The sequence below is a fragment of the Quercus suber genome, unplaced genomic scaffold (genome assembly GCF_002906115.3).
Source record: "Quercus suber isolate HL8 unplaced genomic scaffold, Cork oak 2.0 scaffold_1, whole genome shotgun sequence".
Lineage (NCBI taxonomy): Eukaryota > Viridiplantae > Streptophyta > Magnoliopsida > Fagales > Fagaceae > Quercus > Quercus suber.
In genome coordinates this window covers 1,200,107-1,221,955 of record NW_027069468.1, presented here as the reverse complement: position 1 = coordinate 1,221,955, position 21,849 = coordinate 1,200,107, and the positions used below count along the sequence as shown (strand labels likewise).

The 21,849-nt window shown below is 35.2% G+C and overlaps 2 protein-coding genes and 1 non-coding gene across 3 annotated transcripts; all 3 read right to left on the bottom strand.

Moving 5' to 3' along the window:
* Nucleotides 1-615: 615 nt before the first annotated feature.
* On the bottom strand, nt 616-9,270 carry LOC136067290 (uncharacterized). Its single transcript, XM_065772929.1, has 10 exons — nt 8,219-9,270; nt 7,757-8,071; nt 7,092-7,607; nt 5,790-6,712; nt 5,585-5,670; nt 5,289-5,507; nt 4,315-4,443; nt 2,587-2,949; nt 1,829-1,944; nt 616-970 (listed from the first exon to the last, which is right to left on the bottom strand). Exons 1-10 carry the CDS (start codon nt 8,388-8,390, stop codon nt 855-857), a joined length of 2,955 nt encoding a protein of 984 aa, XP_065629001.1. The 5' UTR covers nt 8,391-9,270; the 3' UTR covers nt 616-854.
* Nucleotides 9,271-9,326: 56 nt separating this feature from the next.
* LOC112029418 (uncharacterized) lies at nt 9,327-19,718 on the bottom strand. The gene is made up of 13 exons (XM_024062099.2): nt 19,561-19,718; nt 18,425-18,532; nt 18,185-18,316; nt 16,937-17,542; nt 15,836-15,980; nt 15,374-15,688; nt 14,709-15,224; nt 13,407-14,329; nt 13,202-13,287; nt 12,906-13,124; nt 11,932-12,060; nt 10,204-10,566; nt 9,327-9,561 (listed from the first exon to the last, which is right to left on the bottom strand). Exons 1-13 carry the CDS (start codon nt 19,663-19,665, stop codon nt 9,327-9,329), a joined length of 3,882 nt encoding a protein of 1,293 aa, XP_023917867.2. The 5' UTR covers nt 19,666-19,718.
* Nucleotides 19,719-19,928: 210 nt separating this feature from the next.
* On the bottom strand, nt 19,929-20,000 carry TRNAD-GUC (transfer RNA aspartic acid (anticodon GUC)). Its single transcript has one exon. It is a non-coding gene; the product is annotated as a tRNA-Asp (tRNA).
* Nucleotides 20,001-21,849: the final 1,849 nt, after the last annotated feature.

The following is a 21,849-nucleotide window of genomic DNA, read 5'->3' as shown; positions in this document are numbered from 1 at the left end:
CAAATCTGTAATTGGTGTGTGCTTCAACCACCCCCGAAATTTCTTAATTCAGCAGGAGTCACTTCTAATGGATTCATCCTTTGAACCTCAATTAATTACTATTGCGGTCATGCAGTAAAAGATAAGACTCTGAATTCCATCAGTGTGCTTCAGTTGATATGACCATAACTCCTGTTTCAGTTTTTTGTCAAGAGCATCAAGATTAATACTAATCAGATCATCAACTATATTCCTGCCTCTGATTGACATGCATTTAACTTGGGTGTAATCACGATTCACGACAATCATGGCAAGACCCTCCAATCTGTCTCAAAGTACCATCAGTTAACTAAATTACAGCCAACAATATGTTCGATGCTCATCATCAATTTGCTGATACAAACTCATTCTTTTTTCTTCTCTTTTTATTGGTAAGTTATAGAGGCCCCAATAGGTCTTGAACCCGTGACCTCACCCCTTATCTAACACTTAATAAGTGTACAAGATGCTAGTTGAGTTAGAGCTCATTGGTACTGATACAAACTCATTCCTCAACAGAAAAATTCTAACTCAAACAATCACATTGATATGGTCTGGAAAGTACTGCTCACAAGTATGGATCAGAAAAGGGAAATATTAAGGGAGAAATTGATTTTATTTGTGAAAAGAAAGATAGTGAACTTTATACACCATTTTCAAAAATGGATGAGGTTTGATCCAGTATCTCTTCAAGATCAGTGGAACATATGAACAAATTGAACAATGTACTTTTGTAACCAAGCTGAACCAAAGCTATAGGAATCTAGGCTGCACTGCCTGAAGAATATTAATTACAGCTCACGGAACAAAAAAAAAAAGGCATATCTGTCCCCTTGTTAAGATGATGAATTTTTTTGAGTGTGCAGATAAACCAGCAACTGTCCTCCATCACCAGCTACTGCCAAAGCACCTGCCCTTGAATCATCAGTAGCAACACATGAAACACTGCCACCTGATACAATAGGAGAAAAAGGAATACACCAATCAATATTTAAAGGAAAAAATATATCAATTGAACAGTTGAAACTAATGGCTTATAACCCAAACCTGAAATATTCAAATCAAGCAGCAAATTTGAAACCATACCAACCCTGAGGAATATGACAAATTTAGGCCTTAAATTTTTTTTTTTTTTTTTCCACTTGAAAAATGAGTCCATGGTCACTATGATTACTCCTGATGCTGTGCCAAAGAGCAAATATTCAAGCTTTGCATTAATAAGAGGTGTACATTAACATAAGATTGTTCTGTTCTTCCTTACAGGAGAAACTAAACTCTGCAGGTCAATAGGAGGCACTCTTCAACCCAAATACACTGTTAAAAACTGGATTATAGCACCTTCCTTTCTTCTTCTTTTTTGGATAGAAAGGATGTAGTACAATATGCAATAAACATGCAAGAGCAATTCTCAAATCAGAAAACTAACAAAAGACTAAGAATGCATAACAATTGCCCGTTGTACCCAAAAAAAAATGTCAGTTGGCAAATGAACTGAAAAGATATGCATATACATAATTACAGTGTACACAAACTTTTTATACAAGTGCAATGCACAAGTCTCTGTGTGTGTATGTGTCTATATATATATATATATATATATATATTATATATATCCTCTCTTGGACCTTGTAGAACGACAGTCTTGTGCACTAGATACTACCTTTTATAGATATATATATGATAATATAAATTTAGATTGGAAAGCTACACATGCACCCATTGGATTTTAAACTCATAATTTCACCCTCCAGTCCTTTCTCCTTTTGGAGGATGAGGGAAGGAAGTCTTCTTTGCCAAAATGGAACCATACCTTTAAAATGATGCAACATGCCAAGTTTAGTTCCTGTTGATAATTCCCACATATACACTAGTCCATCACATGTGCCAATAATCCCATGACCAGCTGATGCACCAATAGCAACAGCCCTGCACAGTAAGTTCTAACATTCAGACATTCTTGGCATGATATAGCATGGAGTTTCACATGTGAAAAGAAGTTTCCTGGGGTCAGCTAGCCTTAAAAAGAAGATTATTTTCCAAATCCGAACTACAAATGCATGAATATTGTGAAATATGTTTACCCTTTCATAAATATAATTCCTCAAACTAATTCCCTGAAAAAAAGAGGAATGTCTGGTTCTAGTATTTTAACTTCTGCACTGATCTTGTATTAGTACAGTCAGTAAATGGGTATTCAAATAATAATTAAAAGCTATTAATTAATAATTAAAAGGTATTAATTAAAGGTATCCGGATGTTGCATAGAAATTTAAATGATCCCTACTGTTTGCCATAAGAATTTAACAGCACAAATCCTTCCTCTTGTAGCCATCACATGGCCACATCAACTAGTAGGAGAATGAGGGATTAACATCAGTCATTTCAGTCCTATGTGAGGTCATTTGCACACCTCAAGAATAACTTCATTCTACTGACCTTCACCAAAACTAAATTTATGACAATATTAAACAAAACACATTAGAATGTTCTATTTTTGACATTCTTATCACCCTCCAAAATTCGAAAATTTTAAACCCAATATTTGAATTCAAAAATAAAAATTAGCACCTTGGATCCAATGCACTTCCCAGCACAACCATATCTTTCACCAATAAAGCTAGCCTCCACCATCCTACCGAATCATTTTGGCACTCACTTGATATAATTTGAGCATCAGAGTTAGAGATAGTTGAGACAAGGAGCCAGACAGCTATATCTTCCCCATTTAATGGAAGAAAAGAGCTATTCTCACTGTTATCTGAGAACCGCATTTTTGTTGCAGCCATAATCCCTTTGGCATTTTCATCGACACTAGAATTGCTAAAAACAGGGCCTTTTCTTTTCCAACTAAACAAACTGATTGGAAAGAATTGATAAATTGTAGAGCTTGGAGCAGAGAAACTTGACAGAAAGATACGTTTAGAAATATCCCTGGAACAAAAAACAGCAACCTATCAGAAGGCAGAAAAGGGACATCAATGTAGGTAAGCTGTCAAGCTGATTAAAACTGCCAGTGGCAGCAGATACAAAGAAAATACAGGATATTCAGCGATAAAAAAATAAATACAGTGTGACACCCAAAAAGAAAAAGAATAAAATATGGAGTATCAGATTAGATTAAATGTAATTTAATCCAAAAGTAGTAGTATTAGAAATAGATGGGAAACTTTTACAAACAGCTGAAACATTTGCTACATCAGAGGAAAACTAATAAAAATATATTAAGCATGTGAGTTAGAAAAATTTCCTGCAGTAAAACCAACAGCTCAAAAGAATATCTTTAATCATACCTCTAATGTGATTCAGACTTGATGACATGAAGATCATACTGTATATCCTAAGGTTTCTAAATTTTAAATATAGAATATAGCAGTCAGTGCACATGTGATTAAATATCAGTTTCAGCATTGTTTTAAACCAGGTCAAGATCAAAATAAATCCCAAACTCTCTCCCAGAAAATGAGTGTCTAGAAGAACTGATTGAAATTGAAACATTGAACAAAATTAGAATGATATAACGAACTCAATGTTGACCAAAACACATAGCCATGTTTAAGAAAAGCCAACAAAATTACTCAGAATGCATTCAAGCAATCAGAAAAGACAACCTTGAATCCATAATTGCTCAAAGAAAGCTTAGAATTCAAAATTATTAGGTTATTATGCATATGATTACCAAAAACTAGTAAGACTCCACTAGACTGGGCAGTAAATTTATTATATTCAGATTCCTTGAAACCAATTAAAATGGATCTATAACCAAAGATTCTAGGCTAATAGAAACTTACACATATATGGTATTTTGTGAGATTAAATTCACTAAAAAAAACCTGATTACCAATGAATGCAAAATTTTGCTACTTGAAACTGCCAAGACATGGCCAATAGCCTTATAGTTCAACTGCTTAGAACCTCCTGGTGTTTCCATAGGAAACATCTAGGGTTCAAATCCCCCCTTCACTAATTATCAAATTATCAACAACGACAACAGCAAAAAAAACCAACAACAATAACAACAACAATTAAACTAAAGTTCAGAAGATGCAACACATTCCATGTGACAGAAGAAGTTGCATTTGATGTGATTGGTACCAAATGATGAAATCCAAGGTAAGTAACACAACTACGACAAATTATGAATCATCAAGTTAGTAAAGATTCATGCAATGCTGTCTACAAGCTAGAGACAAAATATACCCTCAAGAATTACATATTCATGATCTTCTAATTGACGAATCTGTGAGCAGAAGCCCTTCAGTACAAGTGATAGGGGGAGAGAAGAATAAGAACACATACCATATACTAAATTCCCCAAAACCATTATGACCCACAACTAGCGAAGTGCACTTTGGAATTCTCTTCAACTCCATTATGCCAGGAGAGGCGGTGTTGTGAGGTGGGAAAATAAATTCCTCTGTCTGTGCACTGCAAATGGTGCATTTACTATTTTAAACATATATTTTCATAATGAGAAACGGAAAGTTAGAAAGAAGCTGCCAACTTGAATATGCATAAACATAACTAATTCTGACTAACATTAAAATGTAGATGTCAAGGTATATTAGATTTTAGAAACTCTCACGTCTGAACAAGTTCATACTCTCTCTCTCTCTCTCTCTCTCTCTCTCTCACAAAAACTTGTATGCGTGTGTGCCCATGTGCGTGCATGCTGTGTAAAACAAGCTTTAGTCAAATCCTATATTAAGTTTGGAAATGAATGCGTAACAGTAACAATTCCATACTATTTTTTTCCCTTGAAATATCTCCCACCAGTTACTTTGCACAATACAAGGAGCTTCTCAATCACCAAAATTCACCATTTGGATGTTAAATTTTGCCGTCCCCTTTAGAAAGAGCCCATGGTAAAGTTCTCAGAAGATAATATCATGAAAAAAGATATAAGCATGGTTATCATGAATAGATTATATTGATAAAAATAGCTGTAGACACCAGGCGGTACTGGAGGGTGGTCAGATGAGTTTCTTCATTATCCTTGTTAAAACCGTCAAAGTGTCATGGATGCATATGTTGGAGGAGAACAAAGGGTAGAAGCATGCATTGTTATATTCATTCATATAATAAAGGACCAATAACTGTTCAAATCATAGAGAACAAGCCCAGGGTGCAACTAATGCAACTAGTTGCTTCCATCTAAATGCAAGTCAAATATTTAACTACCTGAACACTAGAAGCAACACCATAGCAATTTCTCAGAGAATGAAAAGAAAGTTAAACCAGATAGACATGACATCAGTAAGAGACTGACTCACCTCCATGTTGAATTCATGACACACAGGTGCAGTCTCCCACTCTCTCCAACAGTGACAAGATAATTAGGTTCACAAACCAACATACACTCCAAATTGTCAACTGTTGTCAATTTTACAATAACCGAAACATAACCAAATTTTACTCGCACAATCTTTACTGCATTGTCCTTGAAGCAGTCTGATTTACATGTTGAACACAAGCACTGGATTTTCCCTTCCCTGAGAATAAATATGGGGAATCACTACTTTTGTTTCATGTAATTATTCTGTAAAATTAAAATCCATAGTAATACAACCTGCAATATGGTGTTTTTATGCTGTCAAATAAAACAAGAAGCTGGCCATCTGGAGTAAACTGCAAACCAGATCTTTCCAGTTCAACCTAGCAGAGTAATGCAAACATGCAAAGTCAACAATGAGCAGGAAAGGTGATAGGTGACCACCCGAAGGACTTTATCACACTAAAAATGAATTCCTGGAATTATACATATAAAAACTTACTTCTCTACCAAAATAATCTTTCAGACTCGGCAATGTTATGGACGTGTGACCAACAAAAGAAGGGCATCCTACTCTTGGTTCCTCTTTTGATAACTTATAGATGAATAGGGTTTTGTCTCTATCCACCAGAAGGCCACATAAAACACAAATGTAGATTTCATTATCCTTGGTGCTCAAGAATACTGAAGAAACAGGCATGGGGTGGACATAGCATCCCACAAGCTTAACAATGCCATTTAGCTCACTATTAAGCTCCAAATTCCTGTGAAGTTTAATGTCTAAACTAGTTGGAACACCTTTGACACTCGAAGTGTTACTTTCACAGAAGCTGGTATTCTGATTCAGAAATAAAGTAGGACTATTTGAATCCAAAGGATCCTGGTTCCCAACTGGCTTGTCGTCAAAATGAACTTGAGATTTTTCTACATGTGAACCAGATGGTTGAAAAACATCTGAAGTATCCTTGTCATCAGAAGCAAAAGACAATGCTTGATTTTGTGACATAGCAGCAGCTGTATTGTTTTTTGCAATATTGGTATTAATAGTCATATTCTGTGTGTGTGAACCATACAATTGTCCTCCAAGCCTGACTTGAGCTCCAAATAAGTCCCTTTTACTTGATTTGTCATCAGAAGAGTTCAACTGATGAATCTCCGACACAAGCAAAGTTCCTGTGGCAGGATCTGTTTCAGGGTCAAGATGCTCTCCATGGTTTCTGCATATGATACTTTCTGAGAGTGGAACAATATTTTTACTTGATAACGGAGATATCTTTTGGACCTTTTTTCTGGCATACACTTTATTTGGTGTTTGAGTAAAGAATGTAATGCCAGGTTCAGCAACCCCTCTCTTGACACTGATTTCCTTGGATGATATTTTTGAATTAATCACAGCTCTTTGGTTAATGTCACTTGTATTATTATCTGTAGTAACACAAGAAGTATCTAGGTGAGTTTAAATTTGTAAAAATGAGGATTAATTTGAACTGAAAGATAGGTATCTCAGAAGTTTCAACTACTTTAAAAAGTTCATAGCCTGATATTAAATAACGTCTCAATTCATGGTCTACAGCTCCCAAATAAATAACCAGCACATATATATTACTTTCCAAGATCCCTCTTTCTGAAGAAAAAGGAACTAACTTACAGATCATTAATAGTTATTTTCTTTAGAGGCTAATACAAACTATGGTATCATGCTTCATGGACTAGACTGAAATTGGGTACATCAGTTTGGGACTTATTCTCATCACATGAGGACTGAACACAATTTACTGGAAAAAGCATGGCATAATGACATTACCTTCAGTACAATCAGGTACAGTATTGAGGTGGTTTTCCTTGGAAAGGATTTCAACTTCTAATAGGTTCTCATCAAAGGTAGCACGGGAATTAATGTTTTCGGGAAGAATTTTATTGCCATGTGATGTGCAAACCAAAACGGACTCAGATACACATCCATTACCCTTCTGAGGCTTTTCATTCAAAGTCACGTGCACTTCATTGTAACAAGGGATGTCTTTGCTCCCATTGGTCTCATCATGAGAGCCTGACGGCTTATTCTGCACAATAAGCTGTCCCCAAGTGTCCCAAGTGTTGGAAGGACAGATGTCTTTATCAAAAGTAATATGATCGGCTTCACCAATATCAGAAGACAGTATCACCTGCTTAGTTACAAGATCCCCACATTGTTCATCCTCATAACTGTCAGGAACAACAGACTTGGTATGTTCAAAACTTGGTCCAGACCCAAGAGCTGTACTTTGGATATGCATCCTTTCATCCTTTTCCAAATATACATTGTTCGTAAGTGTTACAGCTGCAAGTTTAAAAGAAAGAAAATGATGCATCTATAAGATAAAAAGGAAGACCACAATACAACAAACAAAAACTTGGTATAGATATGCTAAAGCTACTATGCCAGATGTTGGAAATTAAAATAATAAGCAAAAGGTCCAACAACTGTACCAGGTGGAATATCTTCAAAGTATGCGCCTTCAGTATTTGACTTAACTGGAGCATTTTTCTTCCTAGAGGAATTCTTGAGCAAAGGAACTGCTTGTGGAAGCAGAAATGTCATCATTGACTTGACCATTTCCTGACCAACAGAATCACAATCACTCTTTTCAGAATTCGCATTGGAATTAGATGTGCCTATTTCTTCCTGTAGATGTGATTCATCTACCAACCCCTCAGAAATGATCAAGTCAGCTGTAGTTAACGCTTCTTTCACACTGTATGTACTCTTATCCTGGGAACTTTGAGCAGAATTAGAAGTATTATCTGCATTGAACCATTCTCAATTTTTATTATAAAGAAAAAGAAAAACAAAAGTTAGATGATCAGCCATCACTGACGGTTGAATAGAAGAGCTCGGGCATTAACTATGGGCCTATTTAGCTTAAACACAGTAAACAATCTGAGGATTACCTTGCATACAATCAAAGGTATCCGGTGCACATAGATCAACACGCTGAACACCTGAAGAGTCTTTTGAAATAAATGCATTTCCATTTTGGTTTTCTGTTGCAATTTGAAAATTGTACTCCACCTCAGTATATAGCAACCTACCAAGCTGTAAGAAGTTAAGAATGTTTCCCATGCTGCACTAGCTGACCATAGAACCACAAATTTACATAAATGTACCACAAATGGCAAAAGCAGTGACAACTTAGACCTCGGGGGAGCTGAGTGCGTATAATTAGCACATAAATATTATGGAAGTTTAAAAAAAATAAATAAATAAAAAAGCAGTTTTACAGGAGTTCAAACTAACCAAGAAATTATCAGCTTCTAGGGGCAAATCACTAAGATTAAAGTTACCATTGGAAAGGAAGGTAAAATGTGTTGAAAACTGTAGTGGAGAGAGAAGTTTAAGGTTCACTTCCTATATGTTTTGGCTTTTGAGTAGTGATGTACCATGGAGGAATATTTGGAGAGTGGAGGTTTCTAGTTTGGTTGCATTCTTTGCATGGACAGCTGCTTGGGGTAAATAACTAAGTGTAACAATCTTATTAGTCATTGGATTGTCATAGTAGATGCGCATTTGAATCTGTAAGAGTTCTTGGGAAACAGTCATATTCTCTTGCACTTTCCAGTGGTCAGCAAGTTGTGGTCTTGTGTTATCTTTATTTTGAGTACAGTGGGTTGTGTCTAAGATAGTTTTGCAGGTGTTCACTGGTTGGACAGAGAAGTTTTGCTGACATAATAGTGTTGGCATTTAGATGGCTGCTGTTCCTTTGTGCCTTGTATGGACCATTTGGGAGTGCAACAGTCAGATTTTCAGGGGGTGTAGCATATGGTTTTGTCACACAAATATTCCTTTCTGAGAGGGTTGTATGACAGGATGCCTGCTGTTCCACCAGTTTCACATCTTTATTGATTGTTCTTGATTGTACGAATTTCAGATTGTAATTCTTAATGGGACCTTCTTGTACACTTCCTGTGAACTAGATTGTCTCATTTTGGTAATGTACTCATCCCAAAAAAAAAAAAAAAAAAAAAAAAAAAAAAAAAATATATATATGATAATATAAATTTAGATTGGAAAGCTACACATGCACCCATTGGATTTTAAACTCATAATTTCACCCTCCAGTCCTTTCTCCTTTTGGAGGATGAGGGAAGGAAGTCTTCTTTGCCAAAATGGAACCATACCTTTAAAATGATGCAACATGCCAAGTTTAGTTCCTGTTGATAATTCCCACATATACACTAGTCCATCACATGTGCCAATAATCCCATGACCAGCTGATGCACCAATAGCAACAGCCCTGCACAGTAAGTTCTAACATTCAGACATTCTTGGCATGATATAGCATGGAGTTTCACATGTGAAAAGAAGTTTCCTGGGGTCAGCTAGCCTTAAAAAGAAGATTATTTTCCAAATCCGAACTACAAATGCATGAATATTGTGAAATATGTTTACCCTTTCATAAATATAATTCCTCAAACTAATTCCCTGAAAAAAAGAGGAATGTCTGGTTCTAGTATTTTAACTTCTGCACTGATCTTGTATTAGTACAGTCAGTAAATGGGTATTCAAATAATAATTAAAAGCTATTAATTAATAATTAAAAGGTATTAATTAAAGGTATCCGGATGTTGCATAGAAATTTAAATGATCCCTACTGTTTGCCATAAGAATTTAACAGCACAAATCCTTCCTCTTGTAGCCATCACATGGCCACATCAACTAGTAGGAGAATGAGGGATTAACATCAGTCATTTCAGTCCTATGTGAGGTCATTTGCACACCTCAAGAATAACTTCATTCTACTGACCTTCACCAAAACTAAATTTATGACAATATTAAACAAAACACATTAGAATGTTCTATTTTTGACATTCTTATCACCCTCCAAAATTCGAAAATTTTAAACCCAATATTTGAATTCAAAAATAAAAATTAGCACCTTGGATCCAATGCACTTCCCAGCACAACCATATCTTTCACCAATAAAGCTAGCCTCCACCATCCTACCGAATCATTTTGGCACTCACTTGATATAATTTGAGCATCAGAGTTAGAGATAGTTGAGACAAGGAGCCAGACAGCTATATCTTCCCCATTTAATGGAAGAAAAGAGCTATTCTCACTGTTATCTGAGAACCGCATTTTTGTTGCAGCCATAATCCCTTTGGCATTTTCATCGACACTAGAATTGCTAAAAACAGGGCCTTTTCTTTTCCAACTAAACAAACTGATTGGAAAGAATTGATAAATTGTAGAGCTTGGAGCAGAGAAACTTGACAGAAAGATACGTTTAGAAATATCCCTGGAACAAAAAACAGCAACCTATCAGAAGGCAGAAAAGGGACATCAATGTAGGTAAGCTGTCAAGCTGATTAAAACTGCCAGTGGCAGCAGATACAAAGAAAATACAGGATATTCAGCGATAAAAAAATAAATACAGTGTGACACCCAAAAAGAAAAAGAATAAAATATGGAGTATCAGATTAGATTAAATGTAATTTAATCCAAAAGTAGTAGTATTAGAAATAGATGGGAAACTTTTACAAACAGCTGAAACATTTGCTACATCAGAGGAAAACTAATAAAAATATATTAAGCATGTGAGTTAGAAAAATTTCCTGCAGTAAAACCAACAGCTCAAAAGAATATCTTTAATCATACCTCTAATGTGATTCAGACTTGATGACATGAAGATCATACTGTATATCCTAAGGTTTCTAAATTTTAAATATAGAATATAGCAGTCAGTGCACATGTGATTAAATATCAGTTTCAGCATTGTTTTAAACCAGGTCAAGATCAAAATAAATCCCAAACTCTCTCCCAGAAAATGAGTGTCTAGAAGAACTGATTGAAATTGAAACATTGAACAAAATTAGAATGATATAACGAACTCAATGTTGACCAAAACACATAGCCATGTTTAAGAAAAGCCAACAAAATTACTCAGAATGCATTCAAGCAATCAGAAAAGACAACCTTGAATCCATAATTGCTCAAAGAAAGCTTAGAATTCAAAATTATTAGGTTATTATGCATATGATTACCAAAAACTAGTAAGACTCCACTAGACTGGGCAGTAAATTTATTATATTCAGATTCCTTGAAACCAATTAAAATGGATCTATAACCAAAGATTCTAGGCTAATAGAAACTTACACATATATGGTATTTTGTGAGATTAAATTCACTAAAAAAAACCTGATTACCAATGAATGCAAAATTTTGCTACTTGAAACTGCCAAGACATGGCCAATAGCCTTATAGTTCAACTGCTTAGAACCTCCTGGTGTTTCCATAGGAAACATCTAGGGTTCAAATCCCCCCTTCACTAATTATCAAATTATCAACAACGACAACAGCAAAAAAAACCAACAACAATAACAACAACAATTAAACTAAAGTTCAGAAGATGCAACACATTCCATGTGACAGAAGAAGTTGCATTTGATGTGATTGGTACCAAATGATGAAATCCAAGGTAAGTAACACAACTACGATAAATTATGAATCATCAAGTTAGTAAAGATTCATGCAATGCTGTCTACAAGCTAGAGACAAAATATACCCTCAAGAATTACATATTCATGATCTTCTAATTGACGAATCTGTGAGCAGAAGCCCTTCAGTACAAGTGATAGGGGGAGAGAAGAATAAGAACACATACCATATACTAAATTCCCCAAAACCATTATGACCCACAACTAGCGAAGTGCACTTTGGAATTCTCTTCAACTCCATTATGCCAGGAGAGGCGGTGTTGTGAGGTGGGAAAATAAATTCCTCTGTCTGTGCACTGCAAATGGTGCATTTACTATTTTAAACATATATTTTCATAATGAGAAACGGAAAGTTAGAAAGAAGCTGCCAACTTGAATATGCATAAACATAACTAATTCTGACTAACATTAAAATGTAGATGTCAAGGTATATTAGATTTTAGAAACTCTCACGTCTGAACAAGTTCATACTCTCTCTCTCTCTCTCTCTCTCTCTCTCTCACAAAAACTTGTATGCGTGTGTGCCCATGTGCGTGCATGCTGTGTAAAACAAGCTTTAGTCAAATCCTATATTAAGTTTGGAAATGAATGCGTAACAGTAACAATTCCATACTATTTTTTTCCCTTGAAATATCTCCCACCAGTTACTTTGCACAATACAAGGAGCTTCTCAATCACCAAAATTCACCATTTGGATGTTAAATTTTGCCGTCCCCTTTAGAAAGAGCCCATGGTAAAGTTCTCAGAAGATAATATCATGAAAAAAGATATAAGCATGGTTATCATGAATAGATTATATTGATAAAAATAGCTGTAGACACCAGGCGGTACTGGAGGGTGGTCAGATGAGTTTCTTCATTATCCTTGTTAAAACCGTCAAAGTGTCATGGATGCATATGTTGGAGGAGAACAAAGGGTAGAAGCATGCATTGTTATATTCATTCATATAATAAAGGACCAATAACTGTTCAAATCATAGAGAACAAGCCCAGGGTGCAACTAATGCAACTAGTTGCTTCCATCTAAATGCAAGTCAAATATTTAACTACCTGAACACTAGAAGCAACACCATAGCAATTTCTCAGAGAATGAAAAGAAAGTTAAACCAGATAGACATGACATCAGTAAGAGACTGACTCACCTCCATGTTGAATTCATGACACACAGGTGCAGTCTCCCACTCTCTCCAACAGTGACAAGATAATTAGGTTCACAAACCAACATACACTGCAAATTGTCAACTGTTGTCAATTTTACAATAACTGAAACATAACCAAATTTTACTCGCACAATCTTTACTGCATTGTCCTTGAAGCAGTCTGATTTACATGTTGAACACAAGCACTGGATTTTCCCTTCCCTGAGAATAAATATGGGGAATCACTACTTTTGTTTCATGTAATTATTCTGTAAAATTAAAATCCATAGTAATACAACCTGCAATATGGTGTTTTTATGCTGTCAAATAAAACAAGAAGCTGGCCATCTGGAGTAAACTGCAAACCAGATCTTTCCAGTTCAACCTAGCAGAGTAATGCAAACATGCAAAGTCAACAATGAGCAGGAAAGGTGATAGGTGACCACCCGAAGGACTTTATCACACTAAAAATGAATTCCTGGAATTATACATATAAAAACTTACTTCTCTACCAAAATAATCTTTCAGACTCGGCAATGTTATGGACGTGTGACCAACAAAAGAAGGGCATCCTACTCTTGGTTCCTCTTTTGATAACTTATAGATGAATAGGGTTTTGTCTCTATCCACCAGAAGGCCACATAAAACACAAATGTAGATTTCATTATCCTTGGTGCTCAAGAATACTGAAGAAACAGGCATGGGGTGGACATAGCATCCCACAAGCTTAACAATGCCATTTAGCTCACTATTAAGCTCCAAATTCCTGTGAAGTTTAATGTCTAAACTAGTTGGAACACCTTTGACACTCGAAGTGTTACTTTCACAGAAGCTGGTATTCTGATTCAGAAATAAAGTAGGACTATTTGAATCCAAAGGATCCTGGTTCCCAACTGGCTTGTCGTCAAAATGAACTTGAGATTTTTCTACATGTGAACCAGATGGTTGAAAAACATCTGAAGTATCCTTGTCATCAGAAGCAAAAGACAATGCTTGATTTTGTGACATAGCAGCAGCTGTATTGTTTTTTGCAATATTGGTATTAATAGTCATATTCTGTGTGTGTGAACCATACAATTGTCCTCCAAGCCTGACTTGAGCTCCAAATAAGTCCCTTTTACTTGATTTGTCATCAGAAGAGTTCAACTGATGAATCTCCGACACAAGCAAAGTTCCTGTGGCAGGATCTGTTTCAGGGTCAAGATGCTCTCCATGGTTTCTGCATATGATACTTTCTGAGAGTGGAACAATATTTTTACTTGATAACGGAGATATCTTTTGGACCTTTTTTCTGGCATACACTTTATTTGGTGTTTGAGTAAAGAATGTAATGCCAGGTTCAGCAACCCCTCTCTTGACACTGATTTCCTTGGATGATATTTTTGAATTAATCACGGCTCTTTGGTTAATGTCACTTGTATTATTATCTGTAGTAACACAAGAAGTATCTAGGTGAGTTTAAATTTGTAAAAATGAGGATTAATTTGAACTGAAAGATAGGTATCTCAGAAGTTTCAACTACTTTAAAAAGTTCATAGCCTGATATTAAATAACGTCTCAATTCATGGTCTACAGCTCCCAAATAAATAACCAGCACATATATATTACTTTCCAAGATCCCTCTTTCTGAAGAAAAAGGAACTAACTTACAGATCATTAATAGTTATTTTCTTTAGAGGCTAATACAAACTATGGTATCATGCTTCATGGACTAGACTGAAATTGGGTACATCAGTTTGGGACTTATTCTCATCACATGAGGACTGAACACAATTTACTGGAAAAAGCATGGCATAATGACATTACCTTCAGTACAATCAGGTACAGTATTGAGGTGGTTTTCCTTGGAAAGGATTTCAACTTCTAACAGGTTCTCATCAAAGGTAGCACGAGAATTAATGTTTTCGGGAAGAATTTTATTGCCATGTGATGTGCAAGCCAAAACGGACTCAGATACACATCCATTACCCTTCTGAGGCTTTTCATTCAAAGTCACGTGCACTTCATTGTAACAAGGGATGTCTTTGCTCCCATTGGTCTCATCATGAGAGCCTGACGGCTTATTCTGCACAATAAGCTGTCCCCAAGTGTCCCAAGTGTTGGAAGGACAGATGTCTTTATCAAAAGTAATTTGATCGGCTTCACCAATATCAGAAGACAGTATCACCTGCTTAGTTACAAGATCCCCACATTTTTCATCCTCATAACTGTCAGGAACAACAGACTTGGTATGTTCAAAACTTGGTCCAGACCCAAGAGCTGTACTTTGGATATGCATCCTTTCATCCTTTTCCAAATATACATTGTTCGTAAGTGTTACAGCTGCAAGTTTAAAAGAAAGAAAATGATGCATCTATAAGATAAAAAGGAAGACCACAATACAACAAACAAAAACTTGGTATAGATATGCTAAAGCTACTATGCCAGATGTTGGAAATTAAAATAATAAGCAAAAGGTCCAACAACTGTACCAGGTGGAATATCTTCAAAGTATGCGCCTTCAGTATTTGACTTAACTGGAGCATTTTTCTTCCTAGAGGAATTCTTGAGCAAAGGAACTGCTTGTGGAAGCAGAAATGTCATCATTGACTTGACCATTTCCTGACCAACAGAATCACAATCACTCTTTTCAGAATTCGCATTGGAATTAGATGTGCCTATTTCTTCCTGTAGATGTGATTCATCTACCAACCCCTCAGAAATGATCAAGTCAGCTGTAGTTAACGCTTCTTTCACACTGTATGTACTCTTATCCTGGGAACTTTGAGCAGAATTAGAAGTATTATCTGCATTGAACCATTCTCAATTTTTATTATAAAGAAAAAGAAAAACAAAAGTTAGATGATCAGCCATCACTGACGGTTGAATAGAAGAGCTCGGGCATTAACTATGGGCCTATTTAGCTTAAACACAGTAAACAATCTGAGGATTACCTTGCATACAATCAAAGGTATCCGGTGCACATAGATCAACACGCTGAACACCTGAAGAGTCTTTTGAAATAAATGCATTTCCATTTTGGTTTTCTGTTGCAATTTGAAAATTGTACTCCACCTCAGTATCTAGCAACCTACCAAGCTGTAAGAAGTTAAGAATGTTTCCCATGCTGCACTAGCTGACCATAGAACCACAAATTTACATAAATGTACCACAAATGGCAAAAGCAGTGACAACTTAGACCTCGGGGGAGCTGAGTGCGTATAATTAGCACATAAATATTATGGAAGTTTAAAAAAAATAAATAAATAAAAAAGCAGTTTTACAGGAATTCAAACTAACCAAGAAATTATCAGCTTCTAGGGGCAAATCACTAAGATTAAAGTTACCATTGGAAAGGAAGGTAAAATGTGTTGAAAACTGTAGTGGAGAGAGAAGTTTAAGGTTCACTTCCTATATGTTTTGGCTTTTGAGTAGTGATGTACCATGGAGGAATATTTGGAGAGTGGAGGTTTCTAGTTTGGTTGCATTCTTTGCATGGACAGCTGCTTGGGGTAAATAACTAAGTGTAACAATCTTATTAGTCATTGGATTGTCATAGTAGATGCGCATTTGAATCTGTAAGAGTTCTTGGGAAACAGTCATATTCTCTTGCACTTTCCAGTGGTCAGCAAGTTGTGGTCTTGTGTTATCTTTATTTTGAGTACAGTGGGTTGTGTCTAAGATAGTTTTGCAGGTGTTCACTGGTTGGACAGAGAAGTTTGGCTGACATAATAGTGTTGGCATTTAGATGGCTGCTGTTCCTTTGTGCCTTGTATGGACCATTTGGGAGTGCAACAGTCAGATTTTCAGGGGGTGTAGCATATGGTTTTGTCACACAAATATTCCTTTCTGGGAGGGTTGTATGACAGGATGCCTGCTGTTCCACCAGTTTCACATCTTTATTGATTGTTCTTGATTGTACGAATTTCAGATTGTAATTCTTAATGGGACCTTCTTGTACACTTCCTGTGAACTAGATTGTCTCATTTTGGTAATGTACTCATCCCTTTTTTTTTTTTTTTTTTTTTTTTTTTTTTTTCCTGAGATTAGCTTACAGGTTTCTCCTCTGCAGGCAAGTTGTTGGTAATTCCAGCAGATTTACAATTCTCAGAATCATTGAGCTCCCTCTCATCTTGAGTGGGGACAGCTTCCTCTCTGAGATGATCAGAGAAGCCAATTGAATCCAATGGCATCTCATCTTTGACTGATAAGTGACTCTTTTCTCCTCTGCTTCCAGATATTAAGTGCACTGGTGCTGGTAAAGCCCCTGGATGTTTACAAACGTCATACTCTTCTTCTGAAGCAGAGGCAGGCATGAAACACCCACGATTATAATTCCTCTGATTCTCTTGTGTTAATCTTGAAGTATCAGTATCATAAACTAGATCCTGAGGTTGGGATCTTTTTAGTCTAGCCCCATTAACTGCCTGTGCACTTATGATTTCACGTTCCCTACTTCTCTTTCCTGTATTCTGTGGTTTTGCCAAAAATGGTAGCAAATCAGGAACTGTACACGCATCTAGGTGTCGAATGTCATGATCAGTTCTAGAAGCCCCATTGCAGAAGTTGGAGGAAAGCAAACTTCGCTCTGCAGTTCCATTGACATTTGCCACCAGTTCCCGAAGTAGTCTTTGGACTAACTGATTTTTAAACCCAAAAAACTGCACATAACATGTATACACAATGATTTTAATCTAGCACAACAAGCTGGACTACCAATCTTAATTTGTTTTAATTTTGCTTGTAGGAAAGAAGGATGAATTTTCTGCTTGCCAGTTCATTTAAAGTAAAATATTATGCAGCATAAAGATTAATTCAAAAAAGGAAAATGAATAAAAAATTCATAGATTCAACCATAGTTATGAAAATGATGTTCTGATTGAACTTAGAGATTGTAAATGACTGAAACAGAAGACCCAGACATAGAAAGGACAAAAATTATGTTCCTAACTATCGTCTATATACCATGTTTTATTAAGAACATAAGAGCTAATTTTTCCTCCAAATTAAAAAAATATGGGGAAAAGCTAACGGATGCCCTAAGGGCATTGGTTTAGAAAATATTTTTAAAAACTTTTATGGGAAATGAAAAAAACAATTAATTTTTTTTGACAATTTTTTATATTTCCCATGAAAGTGGTGTCAAAACTTTCCTAGAATGATTTATTAACAATTGCCCTAAAGGCACCCATTAACAAGACCCAAAAAATATATGCATAATAATGACACAAAAGTAATGACATCATAATCATGTTTTTCTGCATTGAAACAAAGTTAAGTGATTGAAAGTCACCAATATCTACCTCCACCCCATCTATTTTGCTTGAAAATCTCTTTCCATTCAATATCTTTGTGCGAGGGCAACCATTCTTTTGAAATTTCCCCCATGCAATATCTGGAGTTTGCCCAGAACATGAATGTCCATCAGAAGAAATCTGCGCAATCAGTATGGAACTTGCATATTTCATTAATAGGCTTAAAATACATTGCAGCCCAAAACTAGTTAGCACCACAAATAAGAGCAACAGGACCTGGATACATACCACAAACAAAGGCCCCTTGGGACCTTCATGAATTTCAATTTTATATGTGCTCCCATTATATGCTCGAACAACTTGATACCCTACAGGATAAGGATATCGATCTTTTCCCTATAATACAATAAGATCCAGTCAATTTCAAGTGTGAATAGAATGAAACCCACAACAATGTAGTTATTCCTCATTCTCAATGCACCAGATGCAGTAGACCTTCATTAGCATCTAAAAACTTAGCAACAAGCTTTCATAATTACATGATCATTTGTTGAACCGATTGGGAATTCTAAACTAACACAATCTATAAGTGTTTGTTCATAAGAGAATTGCAACTAAGTTAGTAATGATGTGAATCATCAAATGTAGCACTTTAACAATCTAAAGCCTTTTTATTTGGGAAAATATTCAAACATTTAGTACCTCACCTGCTTAAACAATCTCTTCCAGTGGCCAATTCCAAACATTTAAAGCTTTTTTCTGTGGCGCACTTGTTTCTCCCCAAATCTCTCCACTTTTACTTAAAAATCAATAGAAAACAAACATATACTTGAACCCTTCCTATTCAGGCATGCTAGAACAATTAGCTCATCCTCTCCATTTGAAAAAGAAAAAAAAAAAAAAAACCACTTCATGGTTTTGAATTAAATATTACAAATCTAAAGGCGTATCTAGTGTCGTGTCATTTAAAACGTTAAACAATATAGCACAATGTACACTGTTAGATAACATGAAATGGATTCCACTGACAAAAAAACTTAAACAATCAAGTGTAATCTTCTTCCCTCATCCAATTGCACTATAATTACCATTTTTCCCGAATCACAATTATTCTTTCCATGATTTTTAAATACAAATGCACATGATTCTCCATAATCATGAACCACTACTCTGCTTTGTCGCATAGAGTACCTCACCTTCCAAAACCCTAAAAATCCTATAACTTTTAAAAATGTTTTAAAAAAAATCCATTTTAAATTTTTTTTTTCTTTTAAATTCCTCTCAACTTGAATGCTTTAACCTAAAATTCACAAACAAAACAAAAAGGATTCCAAGAGATAAATTGGCTTGGAATTGAATCGAGAATTAATGAAAACCAAACAAAATTTGAAAGAGAGAGAGAGAGAGAGAGTGAAAAATCGAACCCTAGAGCTGCTCCAGTACTTCTTGTCCCAAGTCCCGCTGTACAGAGATCCAATGGAATTGATTTCCAAACCGTCCAATTTTTCGTCTTCGTTAGGTTTCGCCATTAAAATGCGAGAATGAGTTTCTGAGATTTTCGAAGGAAAAAAAAAATGTAGGAAATGAGCAGAGTTTGGTTTATAAAGGCCTGAGCGCGGTAAGAGAGAGAGGGTTTAGAATTTTAGATTGGCGGGAACGAAATACTGGTTTGAGAGTAGTGCTAAAATTACCGGGAGGAGGTGTAGTTATTATGTGACAGGAGAATCTGATTGGTTAGGATAGGACAGGTGGTGCAAGGAGAAGTGGACAAAAAGAGAGTAAAAATGCAAGACGCCGTTGCCGGGGATCGAACCCGGGTCACCCGCGTGACAGGCGGGAATACTTACCACTATACTACAACGACTTTGTTGGTGAGTGAAGCAGGTTATACAACTATTTAATTCTTTCTGTTATATTTAGTTATTTATATATGTCAAAAATTTCACCAAATTGAAACTCTAAATCCACAAAATTTCTTTTCTTTTCCTCTTTTTTTTTTTTTTTTTTTTTTTGAAAGGAGAAAAGGGAATATGATTATATATATATAATATAATATAATATAATATAAATCAATTAATTAATTAAGATTGATAAAATCCTAATTCATATTAAGGAGATGTTAACAAAATTTAAATACAAAAATTTAATTAATAATTTTTTTTCTCAAGAATTGAGAATAATTTAAATGTTTTATTGATATGTAAAATTACTATATATTTAAATTTTTTTTTAAATGCTCCATTTAAAATTATCATCTTAGGCCTCAAATTGTATTGAACTGGCCTTGAATTTTAGGAGTTGATTATAACAATTTTTCTTTTTTGTTACTATAACTTTTTAGTTGAAGATGTTGAATCAAGTAATCAACCACTTCGGATTATGATGCTGCCGAGACTAGCAACAAATGTATCTTGATGTGTAAGTCTTGCTTGGTTGGATTTTTCAATTTGTGTTTGAAAAATAGTAAAACTTAGCTGAATTTTGAGAGAAGAGGAGGGAGGAGGTAGAAGATGAGGAGTTATAAAGGCTGAGAAGAAATTAAAAAGAAGTATATGTATATACATATATGTGTGTGTGTGGAGAGAAGAAATAATATGTAAATAGAATAGAAAAATAATATAAAAAGTCTGGTGCAGGTGTAGGTTAGCTAAAATTAGGAAAAATAAAAAGTAAAGGTTTTAGCTAGAATTTAGCTAACGGTGAGGCTAATGTGAATATATAAACTAGAAATGAGAAGATTCATAACCCACTAGGATGATGGATTTCAACAGCTATTTAAAAAGCAAAAGCAATAAATAAATAAAGTCTTTTGGACTCTTAGGGTCCATTTGGTTGGGAGGATATAAAATATTTAGTTTTCTTTTCGGTGTGTGTTTGGTTAGAAGGATGGAAAAGTGAAGGGATGAAATCTTTTTTGTTTTGTTGTGGAGAAAAATGTAAAGATAAAAAATACAGTTTATATAAATTTACTATTATGTCCTTAGTACATAATATATAAGATATAATTTCTTTGTACTCACTAAATAAGAAGAAAATATTAATTATTAAGAACTAAAATTAATAAAATAGCATTATATATAATATAATATATTAATTATTATTTTTTTGTGCTCGTTATATTATTTTCCTTTATTATTATATATAATATAACATAATATAATTAATATATATGACATATTATAGGCTCAAAACTAAAAAGAAAAAAGACTTTGGTAAAGAACAAACTTGGACATGTTGTTGTTTCACATGGTTGTGGTTGTGGCTGTGGCTGTGTAGAGAGCATAGAAGAAAAAAAAAAGAAAAGGAATGAGAGAGATATTAGATTTGTCTTTCACGTGCTGGAGAAGTGTAATTTGGTAATTGGGCAAGCAACAACCTCTTCACGCTTGTTTTCTCTCCAATTTGGAGACATTGATTTTTTGTGGGCTCAAGTGGAAAATGTCTAGCTCTAGCAAAAAATTTCCTCCCTTTCTCTCTCTGTCAAACAACACCCACTCCTATTTTTTTCCTTATTTTCTCAACTTTATTTTTCATCCATCCTATTTCACCTCCAACCAAACATACCCTTAGTCTAATCATAGTTTTAAATCTTGGTGAGAGTTTCTAAAATCTTGGTTTTAGGGTGAAATAAGAGCTGACTACTAAAAAGATTGAAAGGAAAAAGAAGAGGAGATTATGACTTTCTATCATCTGGTTGGGCTACCTAAAAAGAG